Below are 18,002 nucleotides of genomic sequence, written 5' to 3' on the forward strand. Positions count from 1 at the left end.
TAGTACCCAAGTAAAGTACAAGTACCTCTAGTTGCTCAGTTTAAACAGCTATCCAGATGTTGGGAGTCTCCATCGGTCCCTGTGTGTGACGTCAGACGGCTGGATTGTTTGTTTACTAGGCAGACGTTACAATCGTGCCTCGCTCCGATTGGCTGAAGGCCCGCTCGTCAAACGCGTGGCCCAATAGGACACATCTTACCCGCCCCTTTTCACAGGAATGTCCCGGATGTCCGTCGTGAAGAATAGCTGGGCTGCTTCACGTGCATGAAACAAAACACACACACACACACACACAAACACACACGGTCAGTTGACATGTCTGCGGTGCAGCGGAGACAGTGAAGCAGCAGCTGCTCCTCCTCTTCATCACCGGCTCCGACAAACACGGTGAACGTCTCCGGGACATTCGCGAACATCCGGTAAGTGATTTGCGTTCCGGTGCCGCTGGCTGTCGCATCTGTCTCCAATCAGACGTTCATCACAAAGAAGACACGGCTCTGATTTCCTCTGGCTGCACGGGCTAGGTTAGCACGAAGCTAGTCTGAGCTCGGCTGGTTTCTGTCTACATCAGTACAGATGTGGATGTGACACATGTCGTTCGGCTGCACGAGTTTGATCTCTGCAGGGACGAGTTCATGCGGGTTTGTTCGTCACTGTGGAAATATGCAGGCGGTCACTAATGGAAAATACAGCGCGAATGTTTTCATATACACGACTGTAACTGTATAACTGAGGCAGAATGTGTGTAAAATGAACGTTTGATTCAAATGGATTTAGTTTGCACACACTAGTTATCTAATTTAATCACTATAAAATGGGATTTTCTTTCAAAAAGAAACCTGTTTATTTTAAGAGACATGACTTTCCCCCCTTTTTATTATATGTTGTATTGCTATGAAGACAATATCCGCGTTGTATGTTTAGCATGTTGAGTTCAAGCAGAGTGATTAGTATTTAATTGTGCAAACACCAACCGTAGAAATATGCAGAGGAAACTACAATACCATTCAGAAAAGCGACTTTATATGTTATTAAAAATGTAAAATGTGTGTTTAATTTTCTTAGAATCAAACGAGACAAAAATATGACCAGAGCTGATTGAGATATTAGGTAATAGTGGTCTAGATCAGTGTGCTCACTGGTACACATCACTGTGACATCTTTCCATCATCAGACTCACTGATGAATGTACTAGTGTAATATCACAGCAAATGAAAAATCAACCAGGGGGTCGTTTCTATTAAGGAGAGCCGCTTATGTATTTAGTCCTTTTGATTGTGCAAAACTGATACAACATATAGTATTGACTGACTGGTACAGTTAGACTTATGGTTCAGCTCAACATTCCCTGCAGCAGCTGGAAACAAATCAATGCTGTGTATAAATACTGTTTAAAAAAAACCAAAAGGATTACTCACAGAAATGCACAGGGGTACAGTCACAGAGACTGCAGCCTGTCATAACTGAGCAGTCTCCTCCCCCTCATCTGTGAGACGACAACAGAGCACAGCGTCAGCGTTAGCTTTCTCTCAATTGTTCTCGTTCGTCCCAGTCTAACACAGCACCTTTGTTCCAAGGTGGACGCAGTCTGGTGAGACATGGCAGAGGGCGACTTTGACCCTTGTGAGTGCATCTGCACACAGGAGTACGCTATGAGACGTCTCATCAATCTGGTAAGTAATGGAAGATATGCAGATACTTTCACTGCAAATCTCAGTGACTCCTGTAACATAGTTGAGGTGCACAGACAGGTCAAAGTATTTCAAGTATGCAGGGTGCAGTGAGAATATCTCCTGCTGTAGTCAAGAGAGGGGAGAACAGAGATTAACAGTGAGGAGGAAGAGCAGAAGACTGTAGAGAAGCAGGGGAGAGGGAAGTGAAAACCTGCAGAGTGACGCTAAGCCGGCATATCCTGGTTCCTGCTCAGTGTTTGTGTTGAGAACCTATCAGCTCTTTCGCTCTGTTGCACTTGTCTTTGTTTGTCAGGCTTGAATTGTTCTCTGGATCCTTTTTGATAGAGAGTATGTTGTAAAAGATGTTAATCTAAAACGAGTTTCTAGGTGTTTTGAAGATTACAGCTTGCAGTCATGTTGTGTCAGTTTCCAGGTGACCTCATTGGCTCTTTGTGGACAGGTGTAACTTGCAAAGGGTGTTGTCCAAATAATTAACCAAATAGCTTTGCACCACAGCTCCCAGTATTTTGTAGGTACGTGGCAGACCTGGCCAAAGTAAACTCTGAGTGGATCATGTAAGTCTCATGTAATAAACTCTTTAGGTATGGGTCACAAAGGTTTATTAGCTGTGTGTTTACAATCAAGCCATCTGTGAGATCTCTCTCCAGGTGAGGGCAGTGCAAACCAGAGTAAATAGTGCAGTCACTAAAGTCAATAGTTTAAAAGTTAATGTTCTTCTTCTGGCTGATCTGTTGTCATAAACTTTGTTCCTTCTGTTTTTTCAGCTGAGGCAATCTCAGTCGTACTGCACAGACACTGAATGTCCTCAGGAATGTATGTATGACCAGCTCTTCATGTATTTCACGCTAGAACTATTAGTGTAAGTGACATGTGTGACATATGAAGGTGTGTTTATGTTCAGTGCCAAGTCCCAGCGGGCCGCTCGGAGGGGGAGGAGGAGGTGACCTGATCCTCCCCATGGTAATGATGGGATGGGTGGTCGTGGCTCTGGTCCTGTTCCTGCTGCGTCCATCTAGTCTTAGGGGACCACGTTCCACAGGCAAACCCACGGGACCCCACAATGTCAGTACTGATCACACTCTTTTTATGTCATCTATGTTTATACTTGTATTGTTGATATGTTAAGAAGTTGTGCCCAGTATTTGATCAATGTCTCAGACTCTGCATATATATATATGTATATATATGATTCGTACCATCAAGGCTGCTCACTTTTTTTTTTAGACACATTTAACATCTGTTTGACTTTGGTACAGAGCGATGGAAGGGAGCCCCCAGCACCTCCCATTGACTAGCAGTGGAGCCAGACAACCATGACTCCTCCACCTGCTCTGACTGGAAGTGCACAGTTATCTGCTAACTGTGACCAAGACAGCACCATCTCCCTGTCCCCTCATACAGATATCTTTAGCCTTTTTTTCTAACTGCTCAGCGTTGTTGGGTAAATCTGTCTTTGATTCTTGTTAGTAGATCCCGACTGATACTCGGTTGATAAAGCGTTTGGTGATATAATGACCAATATTCAATTCTTACTTAATGACTCAACATGAACGATTGTGACAGTTATGTTTCAGCTTTGGTCTTTTCTTAAAACGTCATAGAAACTTTTCATAATAACAAAAATTATATAATCTTATTAAAAAAACTTAAATTGAAAGAAAGTCAATTCTGCATATCTTCTGACATATGTCAATACAATGTACCTGTTATTAGCCAGTTTAAACAGATAATATTGGTCAACAATATCAGCATGTTTATGAATCAGTTGGGTTCTACATTGTACCTCAACATACCTTTAATCAGGAGGTGTGGCCGGCTTCTGTGTCGATCCCAGATCTCAGACTGATCCTCAAACAACGGAGATGTGCGATGAAGGCATGGGTCACACGGGATGCGGTTTGAAGAGGGAGGTAGCAGTGTATTTTGGGTGGGCGGGTCAATTGATGTTTAGCTGATTTGTGGAGGGTCATGGGTCCTTTACATTCTCTGAAACATTCCTCTAATTCCACTTGAAAGCCTCTGCACAGTGCCAGTAATGATGTCATATCCCACTTCACAGCACATTCAAACCAGCACAAGTTACTCTGGGTCAGGATTTAGTTTTCAAATAACATTACATATTGATTTTAATGTAACATGTTCTTTTGTCTTTGCATCCAGTTGACAAGATCACCTGAGCCAGCAAATAGTCAGATTACTTACATTCTGTTAACTATTTCCAATAGAGTCAGTCCCATAAACTGATGTTAAACAATCAGTCTCATCACCTATTAATGTTATGTCTTAACAAATCCACTGTAACACTGAACTTCATTTTAAGTCATGTTTGCAACAAATTCCACTATCCACTCTTCTTTGAGCTCTGATTTTGGTCTCTACCACCTCTTGGGGCAAATATCTTTCACTTCAGCTGTTAAATGATCCTCTGTGTTCACCACCTGTCCTCTTTCTGTGTCAGTCTGCCATTATGTGCTGAGCAGGTAGTGCACAGTGGGATTTATGTGCTTTTCCTTTGAAAATAGCCGACTGCACTGGGTGAATAGGCTTTGAGAGTGGTGAGAGTGAACCAAACAGTAAAGTTTTCAACCAAACAGCTAAAAAATGCAGCTCTTTAAATTCAAAGGGATCTGTAGATTCAGGGGATAATTCTGTGTATGGTCATCACTACAACAAACCCCTCCCAGTCTTCACGTTTTCACTTGATACATTATTATCATAGAAACACTAGAGCCACTTTAAGTATCAGATTACTTGTTTATTGTAGTTAACATGATGAAGAAGAAAATACATTTGCAATATGTCGATGTGGTAAGATTTGATGCACAAAATAGTTCTTCCCTTTCACACTCATTTTCAGGCAACCAGGGTTTAATAGGTCTCGTAATTGTAACACTTAAATCAGCACAAGCAAAATTATTTTTAATCATGAAGATTATCTGTGTACTGGAATAATTTTATTGATAAATTAAGTAACTGATTATTGTATACTGACGTATCATTTTTATCAGCACTTTTGCTGCGGTATCTTGATTTTGAAGGTGTATTGAAAGATGAAGGCCTGTTCTTCTTCTCAGCAGTTTGTGATTACAGGGAGCGATCCATAGTTTATACTTCACAACTTCTGTATCATAAATATATGTCAAACCAGTGGAAAGGATAGAAACGAGAAGGTGCATTATCAAACTGGGCCAATGTCACGTGCTCATCTTAGAGAACAGCTTTTTGTGACAGGACAATAATATTTTAGTTCAGATTTATTTTAGATTCATGTCAGGGACAATGAAATCATCTGCAGTTGGATTTGTTGACACTTTTTCCTGTTTTTAGCATGGTTTATGTTACAGGGTTATTTTTCTTACATCGGTAAATCTTGTTCAAAAGCTGCTCTACTAAATTAGTTATTGATTTAATATCTATATGACTTTAATGGAGGTGTTTCAGTTAAAGATGAAGTGAACAGAATAATAGAAACCCCGTAATGCACCAACATGTGTATGTAAATATGGGTGGATGTGTACAACAGTGCAACAGCAACACAAACTGAAGCCTCAAAGTTTGGGGCTTTGAAACAATCTTAGAATTAATTTTTTTTTGTTTTGTCACTGTATTATATGAAGTTCAGTTATGCCCCAGTCATGGGAACATTGTTGATATTGTGTATCTCTGTCTTACTCTCCAACATATAATATCAGACATTAACGTCTTTTGAATCTGGCCATGAACTGGAGCAACTGTGGGATCCCAACTTTCTTCAGTGGCTGGCTACTCTTAATTTTTCAAATCAATTTATTTTGTTATTGACATTTATTTCTAGACTTTGGGGCTTTCTTTCTAGACTCAGATATGACGGGGAGGAGATAGATGGAAAATCTTCGACAAACAACAAGTAGTCATAAATACCGAAGGGGGAAGCCCATTGGGAAGTAAATGGTTGAGATGAACACCTGGACGATCTGGTATCAGAGGAGATCTTGATTTACACTGTTAATCTTGAAGAGTAAAAGGGCTTCAACTATGCACTTTCCTATAACAAAACAAAAAATAAAATAAAAAATCAGTCTGACTTTCTGCCTGTGTTTTAGTTTTTGGATCCCTGAGTCCACTTCAGCAGATATACACAATGTTGGTTATCAATATTATTCTCTGCAATTATTTTTCAAAGCATTACACTGTAGAGTTAAGAGGAAGAGTAGTGGTGAAATGTAACTAAGAACATTTACTCTTATTAGTCTACTTAAGTACATTTGAACATTTTATGCTTTGACAAATAAAATCTGTTCCACATTTAACAACATATTACTCAGCCACAAAGATTAGCATAATGCCTATTGCATTAGTAATAGCAGTCCACTAATGTAGTGCATCATGTTAAACTTCAGACTTTGCGCATAACAGCTGATAAGTCCATACTTTTAGAAAAGTTTCTATTGCAGACCTTAGACTAGAAATTACTGGTGTGTAAATATACATTTGTGATTGTATTTTTACTCAGTTCACTCTCTTACATTACACTCTCACTTATCTTGGGCTGTCATGTAAACTAACCAAGTAGGCTATAATTGATCAAATACCCAATTTAACCCTACCTCTTATTCTAGAGATAGGCTGTATATTGTACTTTTGGCACAACTGCATTCATTAAATAACTATGCTCCTGAAATAGAATTAACCAAATGGAATCAACAGACCGATGATGATGATAAAATGAGGAAGCTAAGAATTTATTACTCCAAAGAGGAAGATTCAGAGATTTGTATTCAGTTTATATGAAATAATTAGACCCACCTTTATCACGTGCCAAATTAAACGGATTTAATATATAAATAATTCTAATTTTGATACTTTGAATTTGTTTGTATGCTTATCATTTTATATGTATATAAACATATTTGAAATGCTTGACTTTAATTTCTCTCTAACTGATTTGGTTTGCGCATGCGCAGAGCTACGGCGGGTTTCCCTGGGTTACCGTCAACAAGTGCGCTAGCTTGCTAAGCTAGCTCAACGTGTCTTCGGGTAAAACCGCTTTTCAAAGCTGTATTTTGAGTCGTGGCCACTCACAACAATCAGATGTGACGGTCGGTGAAAGACACAGTTAGACATGCTGGCAGCAGGAGACGCTTAAAATATACTATCTACTTGTTACCATGGAATTGGCGAACGTCAGCTAAAGCTAAAGCTAACGCTAATGTGAGTAAACAACAGGAGAGTGGGTGAAGTTTCCAGGATGACGAACCAAGAGGTCAGGACACTGGCTTACGCGAAAAGCCCGAAAACGTCGAGAAGAACAACATTTCAGGTAAAACGAACAAACCCCGTTGTCTGTACTCAAACAGAGAACACCCGGTGAGACAGGACCGGTCACAGCCCCGTGGAGGTTTCTCATGTCTGCCTGAATTGATTTCGTTTAAAGGATGAACTTCAGGCTGCTGTCTCTGCCAGAGCCAACAAAACCACCACAGATCACTTCTCCTACTCGGATGACTTCGACGAGGATGAAGATGGTAAGATGACACAGCATCAATATGTTTATGAATGGAGCTCTTTCTAGTGCCTTTGTTTACATTCTGTATGAGTATGACTAATGAAACTGTTTCATTGCCTCCTCCTTTTAAACATCTATACATCTTTCATTTTTCTTACCCTCGTGGGTTTATACAATACTGTGGAAAAGTTAATCAATCACATTTTATATGTAAAGCCCAAATTCACAAATCACATTAGTCTCATACGGCTTAACAAGGTGCAACCTTCTCTGCCCTTGACCCTCAACATGTGTGAGGAGCAGCTATAAAATAAACTCATTTACAACCATAGAAACCTCAGAGTGAGCAGTAACTCAACAAGTAACACAATTTACAACATTCATGAGAAAAACAGCATCTCACATGATTGGCAGAGGTTTATCTTTGTTTAAAGTCTTTATACAAAATAAAAGGTCTGACAAAGATGAAGGGAGCATCAGTAATGACAATTCTAATGATTGAGGAATTGCCAATAATGGTAGTATAGGTGGGCAGGCATATTGTGTATCTAAGCAATCTAGTTGTAAATATAAGCCCCGATTAGATGCCACCACAATCCGCAACCTATGGTAGATGATCCTAGTTAAGTTAACACCCTGCATGACAAGGAAAAGCATCAATCCGCACATTTGAGAAGCTGTAAGATCAGCTCACCACTGAATTGACTCTCAGTTGCAGCTCTACATCTGTTCTGTAACGCACTAAACTTTCTATTTGTCACAGATTTTTTGAATGAACTCCTCAAATCAAGAAAAAAGAAGACGGATGCATTTAAGGCCGGGAAATCTAAAGCGAACACAAACAACACCTTTGACCTTTCAGACGATAAAGACAAACCTGGGAAAACAAAGAGAGTGTCATTCCTGAAGAGCAAGAGAATCAGCTTTTCCTCAGGGGACCCATCAGAGTCACGCGAAAACGAGCAACCGGACTCCTCTGTCGTTGGACATTACAATCATAATAACTCGATTTCCTCACAACACCATGACACAAGGAGTAAAAACAGTGATGTGGAGCCTGTCGATCCCCAAACCCCAAGAGGGAGCCGGAGTAAATCTCTCTCATACCAAACCTCAGATGATCTTCTGGACATGTCTCTGCCTTTACCATCCGACGGCAGCTTGACGGAAACTCCAGGTCCTGAGGAGAAGAGCAACACTTTTCTGGAAGAAACATCCCAGACTCCAAATTTGTCAGGACCTGATATCAAACACGTGCCTTCACCAGGTCTGTTTATACTGTTTAACAAGCCATGCAAGTAACTTTCAGTGCAGATTTTAAACGTATATTTCCCCATTATTCAGATATTCCTAACGAGAGGGAGCCACCCAAACCCAAACCAAGACAGCGGACTCTGGGGTTACTCTCTCACGCTGTAGAGAAGACGCCCGAGGAAAGTGAATCTCAGGATCTGAGCAGGCCCCAGACGTCCTCTGCATCCATCCCCCTCTCCTCTGGCGCGTCCAGCAACAGTGCAGTGAGGAGCTGTAGTCCACATGTGTGTCTCATTGCCTGATTTTCAGCATTTTAGATTTCAGGGTCAAAATGATGGTTCTCTTATAGAAGCTTGTTTGTTGTCTTGTGTCATCGTAGTGGACAGAAGATGATCGCACATTTTCACATAGCCTCAGCAAATCGTCTTCGACTAAGAGTGAGCAGTCACAGCTCCTTACCAAGTCCACTCCTGATTCTGAATCCAGAGGTATGGATGAACATAGCATGTTCAACACAATAAACGTATTATTCCAATTCCAAGTTTTTTAACTCATTGATCCTCTTTGATATTTGATATCTGTTTCAGGTGATTTTATTTCTGACGACAGCAAGGATCGGGATGGAAAGTACTCTACATTTCTCGAAGAATCTAATGTGAGACAATCTATATGTGGCCCTTTGCATTAGCCTCATATCAGACATACCTCTTATTCTTATTATTTTTTGTTTCGTTACATCGGTGTGTTTTGTTTCAGGAGAATTTGGGAGATCACGCCAGTCATTCTGTATCTCAACTCTCTCACACTCAGGAAAAGTTATTTGACACCAGGTAGCTCATTCTGTCCAAGCTATAATAATCAATACACACTTCTTCATGGATAAAACCAGATAATAACATAACCAACATTTTTTCCTTTTTGAAATTAAATTAGGACTTCAAGTTCAAACTCAAGGATCACTCAGAGATGTCAGAGTGCCTGCTCCAGAAAAGTGGAATCAAAGTATTTGGGATCTCTCAAAGTTCTGGACCGCAAAGTGTCGCTACACGAGTCTCATCCAGAAACAGCAGATTCACTCAGAGCTGCCGTTTACCAGGTCAGTGTCATAATGAGCTGTTTCATTACTAGTAATATGTTGGATTTAAGGTTTTATTATGTTATTCTTAAGTATGTGGTACAGAGGAATGTATTCTAAAAAATAAACCTGGCTTCAAAATAATGCACTTTTCCCTTTGTAAGTGTTCAGGAAAGCAGAAATCAACCATCCCTTGTATGGCAGCTCTTTTCATCTTATCATTAATATATTGTGTTCTTCCAGTTTCATGTCTGTTGCGGGTCAGAAACGTCATCAACTCGCCCACTTGCTGATAATTTTTTGCCAGAATTTTTCCTGCTGTATTCTCATATGGTCTCACTCTGACATTTTACCAGGCAAAGTTCCGGAAAGTATATGCAGCAACTGGTTTGGCCATTTGCGTTGTCACATACAGCCCTTTTGGAACATTTGAGGAAAATATCTGGACTTCAGTGCCTGTCTGAAAGCAGCTACAGTTGTGTTGATGTGTGTTTTATACACTGGTTATTTAATACTAATCGAGGACATCGAAGGTAAAATCCCTCTCCACTCTTACCAGGAATGGCTTAAAAAGAAAAAGGAAAAGTCACAGGGGAACATGCAACTAAAGAAGAAAGAGCAACTCCTCCAAGAACAAAAGAAAAAGGTGAACCATCCCAGTGCAACATACCATCTCTAAAGAGTAAAAGAAGTACATGGTTGTTACTAATAAATGCGTACTCCTCATCATTTTTCTTTAAAATAAATAGGAAGAAGAGGCAAAAAAGGGCGATGCTGTTGCATCATATGAGGCTTGGAAGGAAGGGAAAGCAGAGAGGCTTAAAGCAAAAGCCAAAGAAAAGCAAGATAAGATTAGAAAAGAGCAGAGAGCGAGTGAAGACACAGAAGAAAAGAAACAGTCCGCCAAGCAGGTATGTCACTGATATGTTGTGTGTATCTTTTCTGAAAGATGTAAAAACCATTGGGAATATGAATTATTTATCTAATAATCACTGCAGGTGTTTGAAAAATGGAAACAGGAGCAGGATCGTCTCCTTGAAGAAAAATACAGAAAAAAGAAAGAAGCTGAAGATAAACTTCAGCTAAAAAAGCAAACAAAGGAGGAGGAAAGGAAGAGAGAGAGTATTTCTGCTTTTTCTAGGTGGTGAGTGTTTACCCTGTTATTTTTTATGAAGTGATGAAATAGTCGTTTTATAATCAGATTATTAAGGCCACTTAAAGGGGGAAAATCAGATATTTCAAGAATAAAGTCATAACAATATGATAATAAATTCATAGTTTTAGGAGGGGAGATCTATCTACAGGTTGTCCTTGTGGCTTATTTCCTAAAGAAATTCAAAGTATGACTTTTTCTCATTAAATTAGGACTTAGGTCATGTAATATTATGACATTATTCTCTATCACAACATTATTCTTGTGACATGATATAAATAAAAAACATATAAATTGGCCCTAATAATTGACCTCTTTTGATATAAAGTGTTGTGCCTGTTGTCTAGTGTGTTGTTCAATCTTATTTAAAACCAAGTCCATAACCTTACTTAATTATTCTTGATTTGAATCATTTTAATTGGGCTCTGTAAGTTTGTATTGTCACATTCCTAAAATAGAGGTTTTGTCAAAAAGCTTCATACACAACAACCCTGTGTCCATTTTAAACTATTTGGAAGTGAAAATCATTAACCACTAGGTGGCAGCCAAAGCCAGATGTTTAGACATGTGTCATCCATCAATGTGTAATGAAAACATGAACAGTGAAATAAGATTCCTCTTGAACTGTTGTTATTGTTACTTTTTTCTGTTAATGATGAAGGTCTGATAAGAAGAAAGATGTCATTAACGAAAAAGTCACCATCGAGCGAAAAGAAGTTAAAAACAAAGCCGAGGAGGAACGATACATGAAAGAAGAGAGGGATAAAATGGCTTTGGAGATGTATGAAAGCTGGCTGGTGAGTAAAATTAACTGGGATTTACGGCTTCCTTTGTACTGTTGCTTCTTTGTTTTTGTGACGGTTGGTATCACAAAACAATGACCTCCCTGTTGCAGTGTGAGGTCTTCAGGCTTCATTTCTTCTCTGTTTTCTTCGATCTGCTAGTATTCAAAGAGGTGCTTGTGGTGGTGGAGGATGGGTGAATCATTATATTTATTTTTACTGATTTTCTTTCCCAACAGGTGAGAAAAGATCTAGAACAGAAGAGACAGAGAGAAGAAAGACGGATAAAAGCAATCCTCCGAGACAGTCCTCCTCCACCGTGGAGCCCTCCTAATAAAACTATAGGATTTCGAAAATAACATTTAAAATGTAACATGGCACTCATCTATCTGTGGATGTTGTGTTGCAATTTTTGTTTAGTTTTGCACTTTATTTTCTAACAAAAGTATGTTTTTAAACATAGCTGATGGCAGCTGTTGAATTTTTTATTATTTTCAGGTGTTTCAGACTCAGGTGCATTGGTCAGCAGCTCATGTAAAAGTAAATTTTTCATTCTATATCATTTAATAATGTTAAAGCATATACAGGTTCAATAAGAAAAGTGAATGGTTATTTTTCGATAACAAAACCGTCTTTACAAATGTCTTACGTGTGTGATTGTTACAGATGTGTTGTCCTGTTATCACCATATTGTTCAACCACTGCTTGACCTGCTAATGCCCTTTGTTGAACTGCCATTGACGTCCAGGTAAAGTTTGTTTATGTTTTAGAGTTACAAGAATCCACCACACCACCTTTGAAACAGATCTGTTCAACCCCAACTGCTTATTTCATGGGTGGATGTATTTATGGTCATATCTATGTGTCCCTGTAATAGCAATAAACCAATTTATTCATGAATGGTTTCATACATTTTTGGAATAACAATGTGCATTTAGAGATTTGTTTCCAAAACGTTTTAGTCACTAGAAATATTGTGAATGCGTAATTAGAATATATTTAAACATTTGAAAAATGTAGTCTGTGAGATTGACATGAATTTATTGTCTGTGACTCGGAATTTTCAGTCTTCGTTACAAGCTTGAGTTTTGACCTTGTGTTTAAAGACCATCTAATCAGACAAAGCATTGCACAAAATATCCAGAAAATATTTCTGCAGCTCCAAAACCTTTTTATGCACGAGAATTATGTGTGAAAGAGGAGTAAAGGGATCATTCAGTAAACCTTGAAATACCCGGGATTCCTAAAACAAATCTTCAAGGAATTGAGATCTGTCCTCCAAGGACTCTCTCAAATAATTAGCGGTTCCTCCAGAATTCCAGGAGCGGGAGAAAAGCAACAGCTTGCACCAAATGTGATTGTCTGAGATTCCTGCAGGAGTGTAAAGGTGGTTGGGGGATATTTTGGAAGCTTCCTGGAACTTTTAGGGTCCCACAGCAACAAACTGGGATGGTCAGATATTCCTGCAGGGGCTTAAAGGTTATCAAGGCGTCCTCTGGGAACTTCATAGAAGCTTTAGGCCTCTGCCCACTGTGATGGGCTGAGGTTCCTGCAGGGGTGTAAAGGTCGTTGAGGGGTTGAAGGCAGACAAATTTGTAAGCTATAAAAAACTATAAAAATATATAATAAAAAATATCAAAAGAGTCCTGTACTGATAGCATGTCGACGCAAATAAACATTAATGATGTCCACAATCGGGGTGATTCTTACCTCTATATTGTTCTTTCTTCTCCTTCTCTACTTTGTGGTGCTTTCTGAATTGTGCACCTGATAATTAATCTTTTTTTGATTCATCTTTGACTCTAACCGCAGTCTATCACCGCAGCGTGTACGTCAGGGACACACCTGAGGCGGAATCGCACAATCTGTGCGAGCCGCTGCCTGACTGTTCACACAGGGAGCCATCCAGGAGGATGTTTTAGATGATGGCTTGCCTGTCCACGGAGCCGCGGGTGGTGACATCAGCAAATGTCCCTACTATGCTGCCAAAATGAGTAGGTTTTTATACTTTTCTTTGTATGCATCATGCTATGAAGAACTCTTGTGAAGTGAAATTAAACTCCCTTCTTTTTTTTCTGTTCATGCTGAAATAAAGTGGATTCACTTGATCTGACGTTTTCGATCACATCTGTATAAAACACCTCATTAGCCTCACACTACAAACCCTATGGGGGGGGGGGGGGGATGTTTTTTGAGAGAAGATTCCAGATTCATTCACTACACTGGTACTCCGTATAGGTTCATCTCTGATCCATGCAGCTTCCTTCTACCAAGTTGTGTGGTTATTGTTCAGTAGTTTATTACATAAACGTGTTGACTGACAAATAAGAGTTGGAAACATAATAAAACCTCCACCCATTTATCAAAGAAATGTCACCAACATTAATAATTATTAGAAACACAAAAGGTAATTAAAAGTAGAATGAAATGTTTCTAGAATAGAAAGTATTTGAGGGGTAATTTTCTGTTGGTCGACTTATCAAGTCATTTATTAAAAGCTAATTTTCCCCTGCTACTTAGTCTATAGGGTTTTTATATTGTGTTTTATTTACATTGTATATATTGGTTTATTTTTGTTGTGCACTGATTGCTGATGGACATCAAATTGCTCTTGAAGGATATTAAAGATTTATTTTATGGACAACTTTAGTTAATCACAAGCTGCACAAACTAAGCTTGAGCAGCAGAGGACCTATCAGCCAGCAGGGGGCATCCTCAGGACATCACAGCATACTGTGAATTTTGTAGGGCGACGGAAGATAAGGTTAGAAAGTACTGGGTTATTCTCTAACAATAGGTTTTTAAAGTATGTTAAATCATCCAGTATCTAAAAGCCAAAAATATAAAAGTAACTTTTAATTAAGGCTATATGTGGTAAAGTAGAAAATATTTTCTCTGAAGTGTTTATCAAAATCAGCATAACATTACACGGACACACGATACGGCCATCTTCTTAGTGTGCTTAGTTCCTCACGTAAATCATAAGGCGGTTTGGCCTGGTCGGTAGAGAGTATACTCTAAAGCAAGAGGGACCCGGGTTCGAATCCCAGACTCTCCCATTATTCAAACTGGTATTATAATGAAGTCTTAATATGGACAGGATTTGTCCTATTAATTGCCAAAAATCTTAAACTATGTAAATTTAAATTAATTAAAAATAAAAATAGGGAAAAATTTAATTTAAAATTAAAAACAAAACTGCGCGCGCAATTCCTGCGCATTGGGCTTCTGCGCAGAAAGTGCGCAGTAGGCTTCTGCGCAGGATGTGCGCAATGGACTTCTGCGCAGAAGGTGCGCAGTAGGCTTCTGCGCAGTGGGCTTCTGCGCAAAAGGTGCGCAGAAGGTGCGCAGTAGGCTTCTGCGCAGGATGTGCGTGCGCAGTTTTTTTTTTAAAATTAATTTAATTTAATTTTTGTATATTTAATTTTACATCATCATCATTTCTCCGCGCTGGTTCAGGGGTAAATGACGCTGGTCTCCACAGGTGACTGACCTACGCAAGCCTGTAGCCGCCACCCCCCCACAGAGGATTATGTGCTTGTGTGTTTGGCTGCGGCGCTTCCTGGTTCTTCCCGGTGTTCCAGTTTAACTGGCGGGCATGGCTTCTGGCGACATTCCAGATGTTGAGGCTGTTTTTTAAGAGCCGGTGGCAGATTCGTCATTTTCACAAAGCGCCTGTGTGTGAAGTGCGGTGATCTACTGAAGGTCTTGCTAAAATAAAAATCCTACAAAAACCCTTCACGAGTTCATGTGTCCGTGTCAGCATCACGTTGAGACCGCAATATACATTTAAATGGTAAAAAAAAAAATAGTAAAAAATCCTTGATCGGGATTCGAAACAACAAACTAAACGCTATGAGCTTCTAGCCTGATGACGATCTCACTACGCCACCGAGTCGCTGAAATGTACACCGCGCGTTAGATAAATGTCTCGTTCTTTGCTTTGTCAGATGTATATCACCAGATGTGCTTTAAGGTAACGCCCATGTCATCTGGTGATAGTCCGAACACAGAATAAACGCTTTAAACGTAATACCAGGCTTTACAAATCTGACGCTCCTCTTCATAGGAGACACAGGGAGCATTGAAGAACACACACGCGTCACCAGCTCCACTCGAAGTGCTTTTGTTTGTCGCTGGTGATCACTACAAAGCGCACACACCAAACAACAGGTACATGTAAACATCCCTCACATCAACAAGGCGGAAGCTCGAGCGGTGTTTTCATGAGTTAAGTTGGTGAACGTGCTTCTAATGGACGTGTGGAGCCTCACGTGTCCTCCTGTGGCTGCTGGTTAAAGTCAGCGGACGGGATTTTAAAAGATGTTCTCGTTGTTGTCGATGATCAGGTTCTGCCATCGGAGAATGAAAACAACCCAACCGCTCATCACAGAACGGGGGTGTTGGTTTGTCGTAGCTTCTGTAAGTCAAGTGTTGTTTATCTGTGTGAAATCAACAGATGATCTGTCCGAAGTGTGTCGAGTGTGTTGTCAACATGACACATGTGTGACGAGGCTAAATATAAATGTGAAAAAATCCCACCACGGGAATCGTTCTGCTGTGGTCCACATAAAAATAAACGTAGTGACAATGGCACTGTCCACTGTACCACTGATCAGAGTGATAAATAGATTCACCTGTATGCTTTTATCACTGTGAAGCCTGTGCACAACTTAACATGAGTTGTTGTTTCAGGGAACACGCCCAGGTTAACTTGTGACAGTCAAAATGTAACCGTAAACTCAGAGTTATCGGTCACACGTCACACATTTGGACACCGCTGCGCCCGTGTGCTTAGCACACGCACGAAATCATGAAAAACGGCTGTATCCTGCACTCATACAAAGCAGAAGCCACAAAAGAGTTTGCGTGCTTACTATAAGTCTGCGTTTCATGTGCTTCACACATCACAAACATTTTAATTTAATACAAATGCCATCCATTTCAGTGGCGGTTTGGGGCACGGGCGAAACGGGCAGCCGCCCGCGGCGGCACATTCATCATCTGGCCCGCTTCGCGGTTCTCTCTGGCCCGCGAAGCGGTTCTCTATTATCTATCATATGATATGATAGATATCAGTGGCCCCAAACCGCCACTGAAATGGATGGCATTTGCATTAAATTAAAATGTTTGTGATGTGCTAATATGTTAACTGGTGAACATAAGCTGGGGAGCCTTTATAAAACCTCTTGGCCATGTATTCCTTACTTACAGTTTAATTTAATAGTATTTGTATTGTGTTGGAATTTCCACCTGTGTCTGATGAGGAAACGGAGATAAGTAACAGATGACCCAAACAAATCTTAAAAGGTGTGGCTATTACTTACCATAAAGGTTATCTGGACATACATGGGTAGTCTCTACAGCGACTTTTGAAGTGCCATGGTAGTTTGAACTTCGTGAAGATGAAGTGCGCAGATGTCTATGTGTTGCATTTAGACACTCAATAAAAGACCTTACCCCAAACCATGATACTAGTATTTTTTCCCGACTACAAGCTCTTACGAGCCTCTCATTACTCGTGTTTGTATACTTGCTTCATACCAACCATGATATCAACGAGCACATGAAACGCAGACTTATAGTAAGCACGCAAACTCTTTTGTGGCTTCTGCTTTGTATGAGTGCAGGATACAGTCGTTTTTCATGATTTCGTGCGTGTGCTAAGCACACGGGCGCAGCGGTGTCCAAATGTGTGACGTGTGACCGATAACTCTGAGTTTACGGTTACATTTTGACTGTCACAAGTTAACCTGGGCGTGTTCCCTGAAACAACAACTCATGTTAAGTTGTGCACAGGCTTCACAGTGATAAAAGCATACAGGTGAATCTATTTATCACTCTGATCAGTGGTACAGTGGACAGTGCCATTGTCACTACGTTTATTTTTATGTGGACCACAGCAGAACGATTCCCGTGGTGGGATTTTTTCACATTTATATTTAGCCTCGTCACACATGTGTCATGTTGACAACACACTCGACACACTTCGGACAGATCATCTGTTGATTTCACACAGATAAACAACACTTGACTTACAGAAGCTACGACAAACCAACACCCCCGTTCTGTGATGAGCGGTTGGGTTGTTTTCATTCTCCGATGGCAGAACCTGATCATCGACAACAACGAGAACATCTTTTAAAATCCCGTCCGCTGACTTTAACCAGCAGCCACAGGAGGACACGTGAGGCTCCACACGTCCATTAGAAGCACGTTCACCAACTTAACTCATGAAAACACCGCTCGAGCTTCCGCCTTGTTGATGTGAGGGATGTTTACATGTACCTGTTGTTTGGTGTGTGCGCTTTGTAGTGATCACCAGCGACAAACAAAAGCACTTCGAGTGGAGCTGGTGACGCGTGTGTGTTCTTCAATGCTCCCTGTGTCTCCTATGAAGAGGAGCGTCAGATTTGTAAAGCCTGGTATTACGTTTAAAGCGTTTATTCTGTGTTCGGACTATCACCAGATGACATGGGCGTTACCTTAAAGCACATCTGGTGATATACATCTGACAAAGCAAAGAACGAGACATTTATCTAACGCGCGGTGTACATTT

At 40.2% G+C, this 18,002-nt stretch overlaps 2 protein-coding genes across 2 annotated transcripts; both read left to right on the forward strand.

Moving 5' to 3' along the window:
- The first annotated feature begins 215 nt into the window (after positions 1-215).
- Positions 216-5,757, forward strand: smim14 (small integral membrane protein 14). Its single transcript, XM_053418414.1, has 5 exons — positions 216-419; positions 1,578-1,673; positions 2,459-2,507; positions 2,596-2,756; positions 2,951-5,757. The coding sequence occupies exons 2-5, from the start codon at positions 1,599-1,601 to the stop codon at positions 2,987-2,989; spliced, it is 324 nt and encodes a 107-aa protein (XP_053274389.1). The 5' UTR covers positions 216-419; positions 1,578-1,598; the 3' UTR covers positions 2,990-5,757.
- An 894-nt stretch (positions 5,758-6,651) lies between these two features.
- On the forward strand, positions 6,652-12,343 carry map9 (microtubule-associated protein 9). The gene is made up of 13 exons (XM_053418724.1): positions 6,652-6,993; positions 7,108-7,198; positions 7,943-8,446; positions 8,524-8,717; positions 8,813-8,921; positions 9,021-9,088; positions 9,190-9,263; positions 9,367-9,529; positions 10,068-10,154; positions 10,258-10,419; positions 10,507-10,652; positions 11,323-11,458; positions 11,683-12,343. The coding sequence occupies exons 1-13, from the start codon at positions 6,922-6,924 to the stop codon at positions 11,800-11,802; spliced, it is 1,926 nt and encodes a 641-aa protein (XP_053274699.1). The 5' UTR covers positions 6,652-6,921; the 3' UTR covers positions 11,803-12,343.
- Positions 12,344-18,002: the final 5,659 nt, after the last annotated feature.

This window comes from Pleuronectes platessa, chromosome 3 (assembly GCF_947347685.1).
Source record: "Pleuronectes platessa chromosome 3, fPlePla1.1, whole genome shotgun sequence".
In the NCBI taxonomy this organism is placed as follows: Eukaryota; Metazoa; Chordata; class Actinopteri; order Pleuronectiformes; family Pleuronectidae; genus Pleuronectes; species Pleuronectes platessa.

Bases quoted from the DNA above. Each gene is read 5' to 3' on its own strand.
- map9 (XM_053418724.1), top strand. From the start codon at position 6,922: ATGACGAACCAAGAGGTCAGGACACTGGCTTACGCGAAAAGCCCGAAA. The intron at 8,922-9,020 runs GTATGGATGAAC...TATCTGTTTCAG, and splicing joins TCCTGATTCTGAATCCAGAG to GTGATTTTATTTCTGACGAC. The intron at 11,459-11,682 runs GTGAGTAAAATT...CTTTCCCAACAG, and splicing joins AGATGTATGAAAGCTGGCTG to GTGAGAAAAGATCTAGAACA.
- smim14 (XM_053418414.1), top strand. From the start codon at position 1,599: ATGGCAGAGGGCGACTTTGACCCTTGTGAGTGCATCTGCACACAGGAG. The intron at 1,674-2,458 runs GTAAGTAATGGA...CTGTTTTTTCAG, and splicing joins TGAGACGTCTCATCAATCTG to CTGAGGCAATCTCAGTCGTA. The intron at 2,508-2,595 runs GTATGTATGACC...GTTTATGTTCAG, and splicing joins CACTGAATGTCCTCAGGAAT to TGCCAAGTCCCAGCGGGCCG.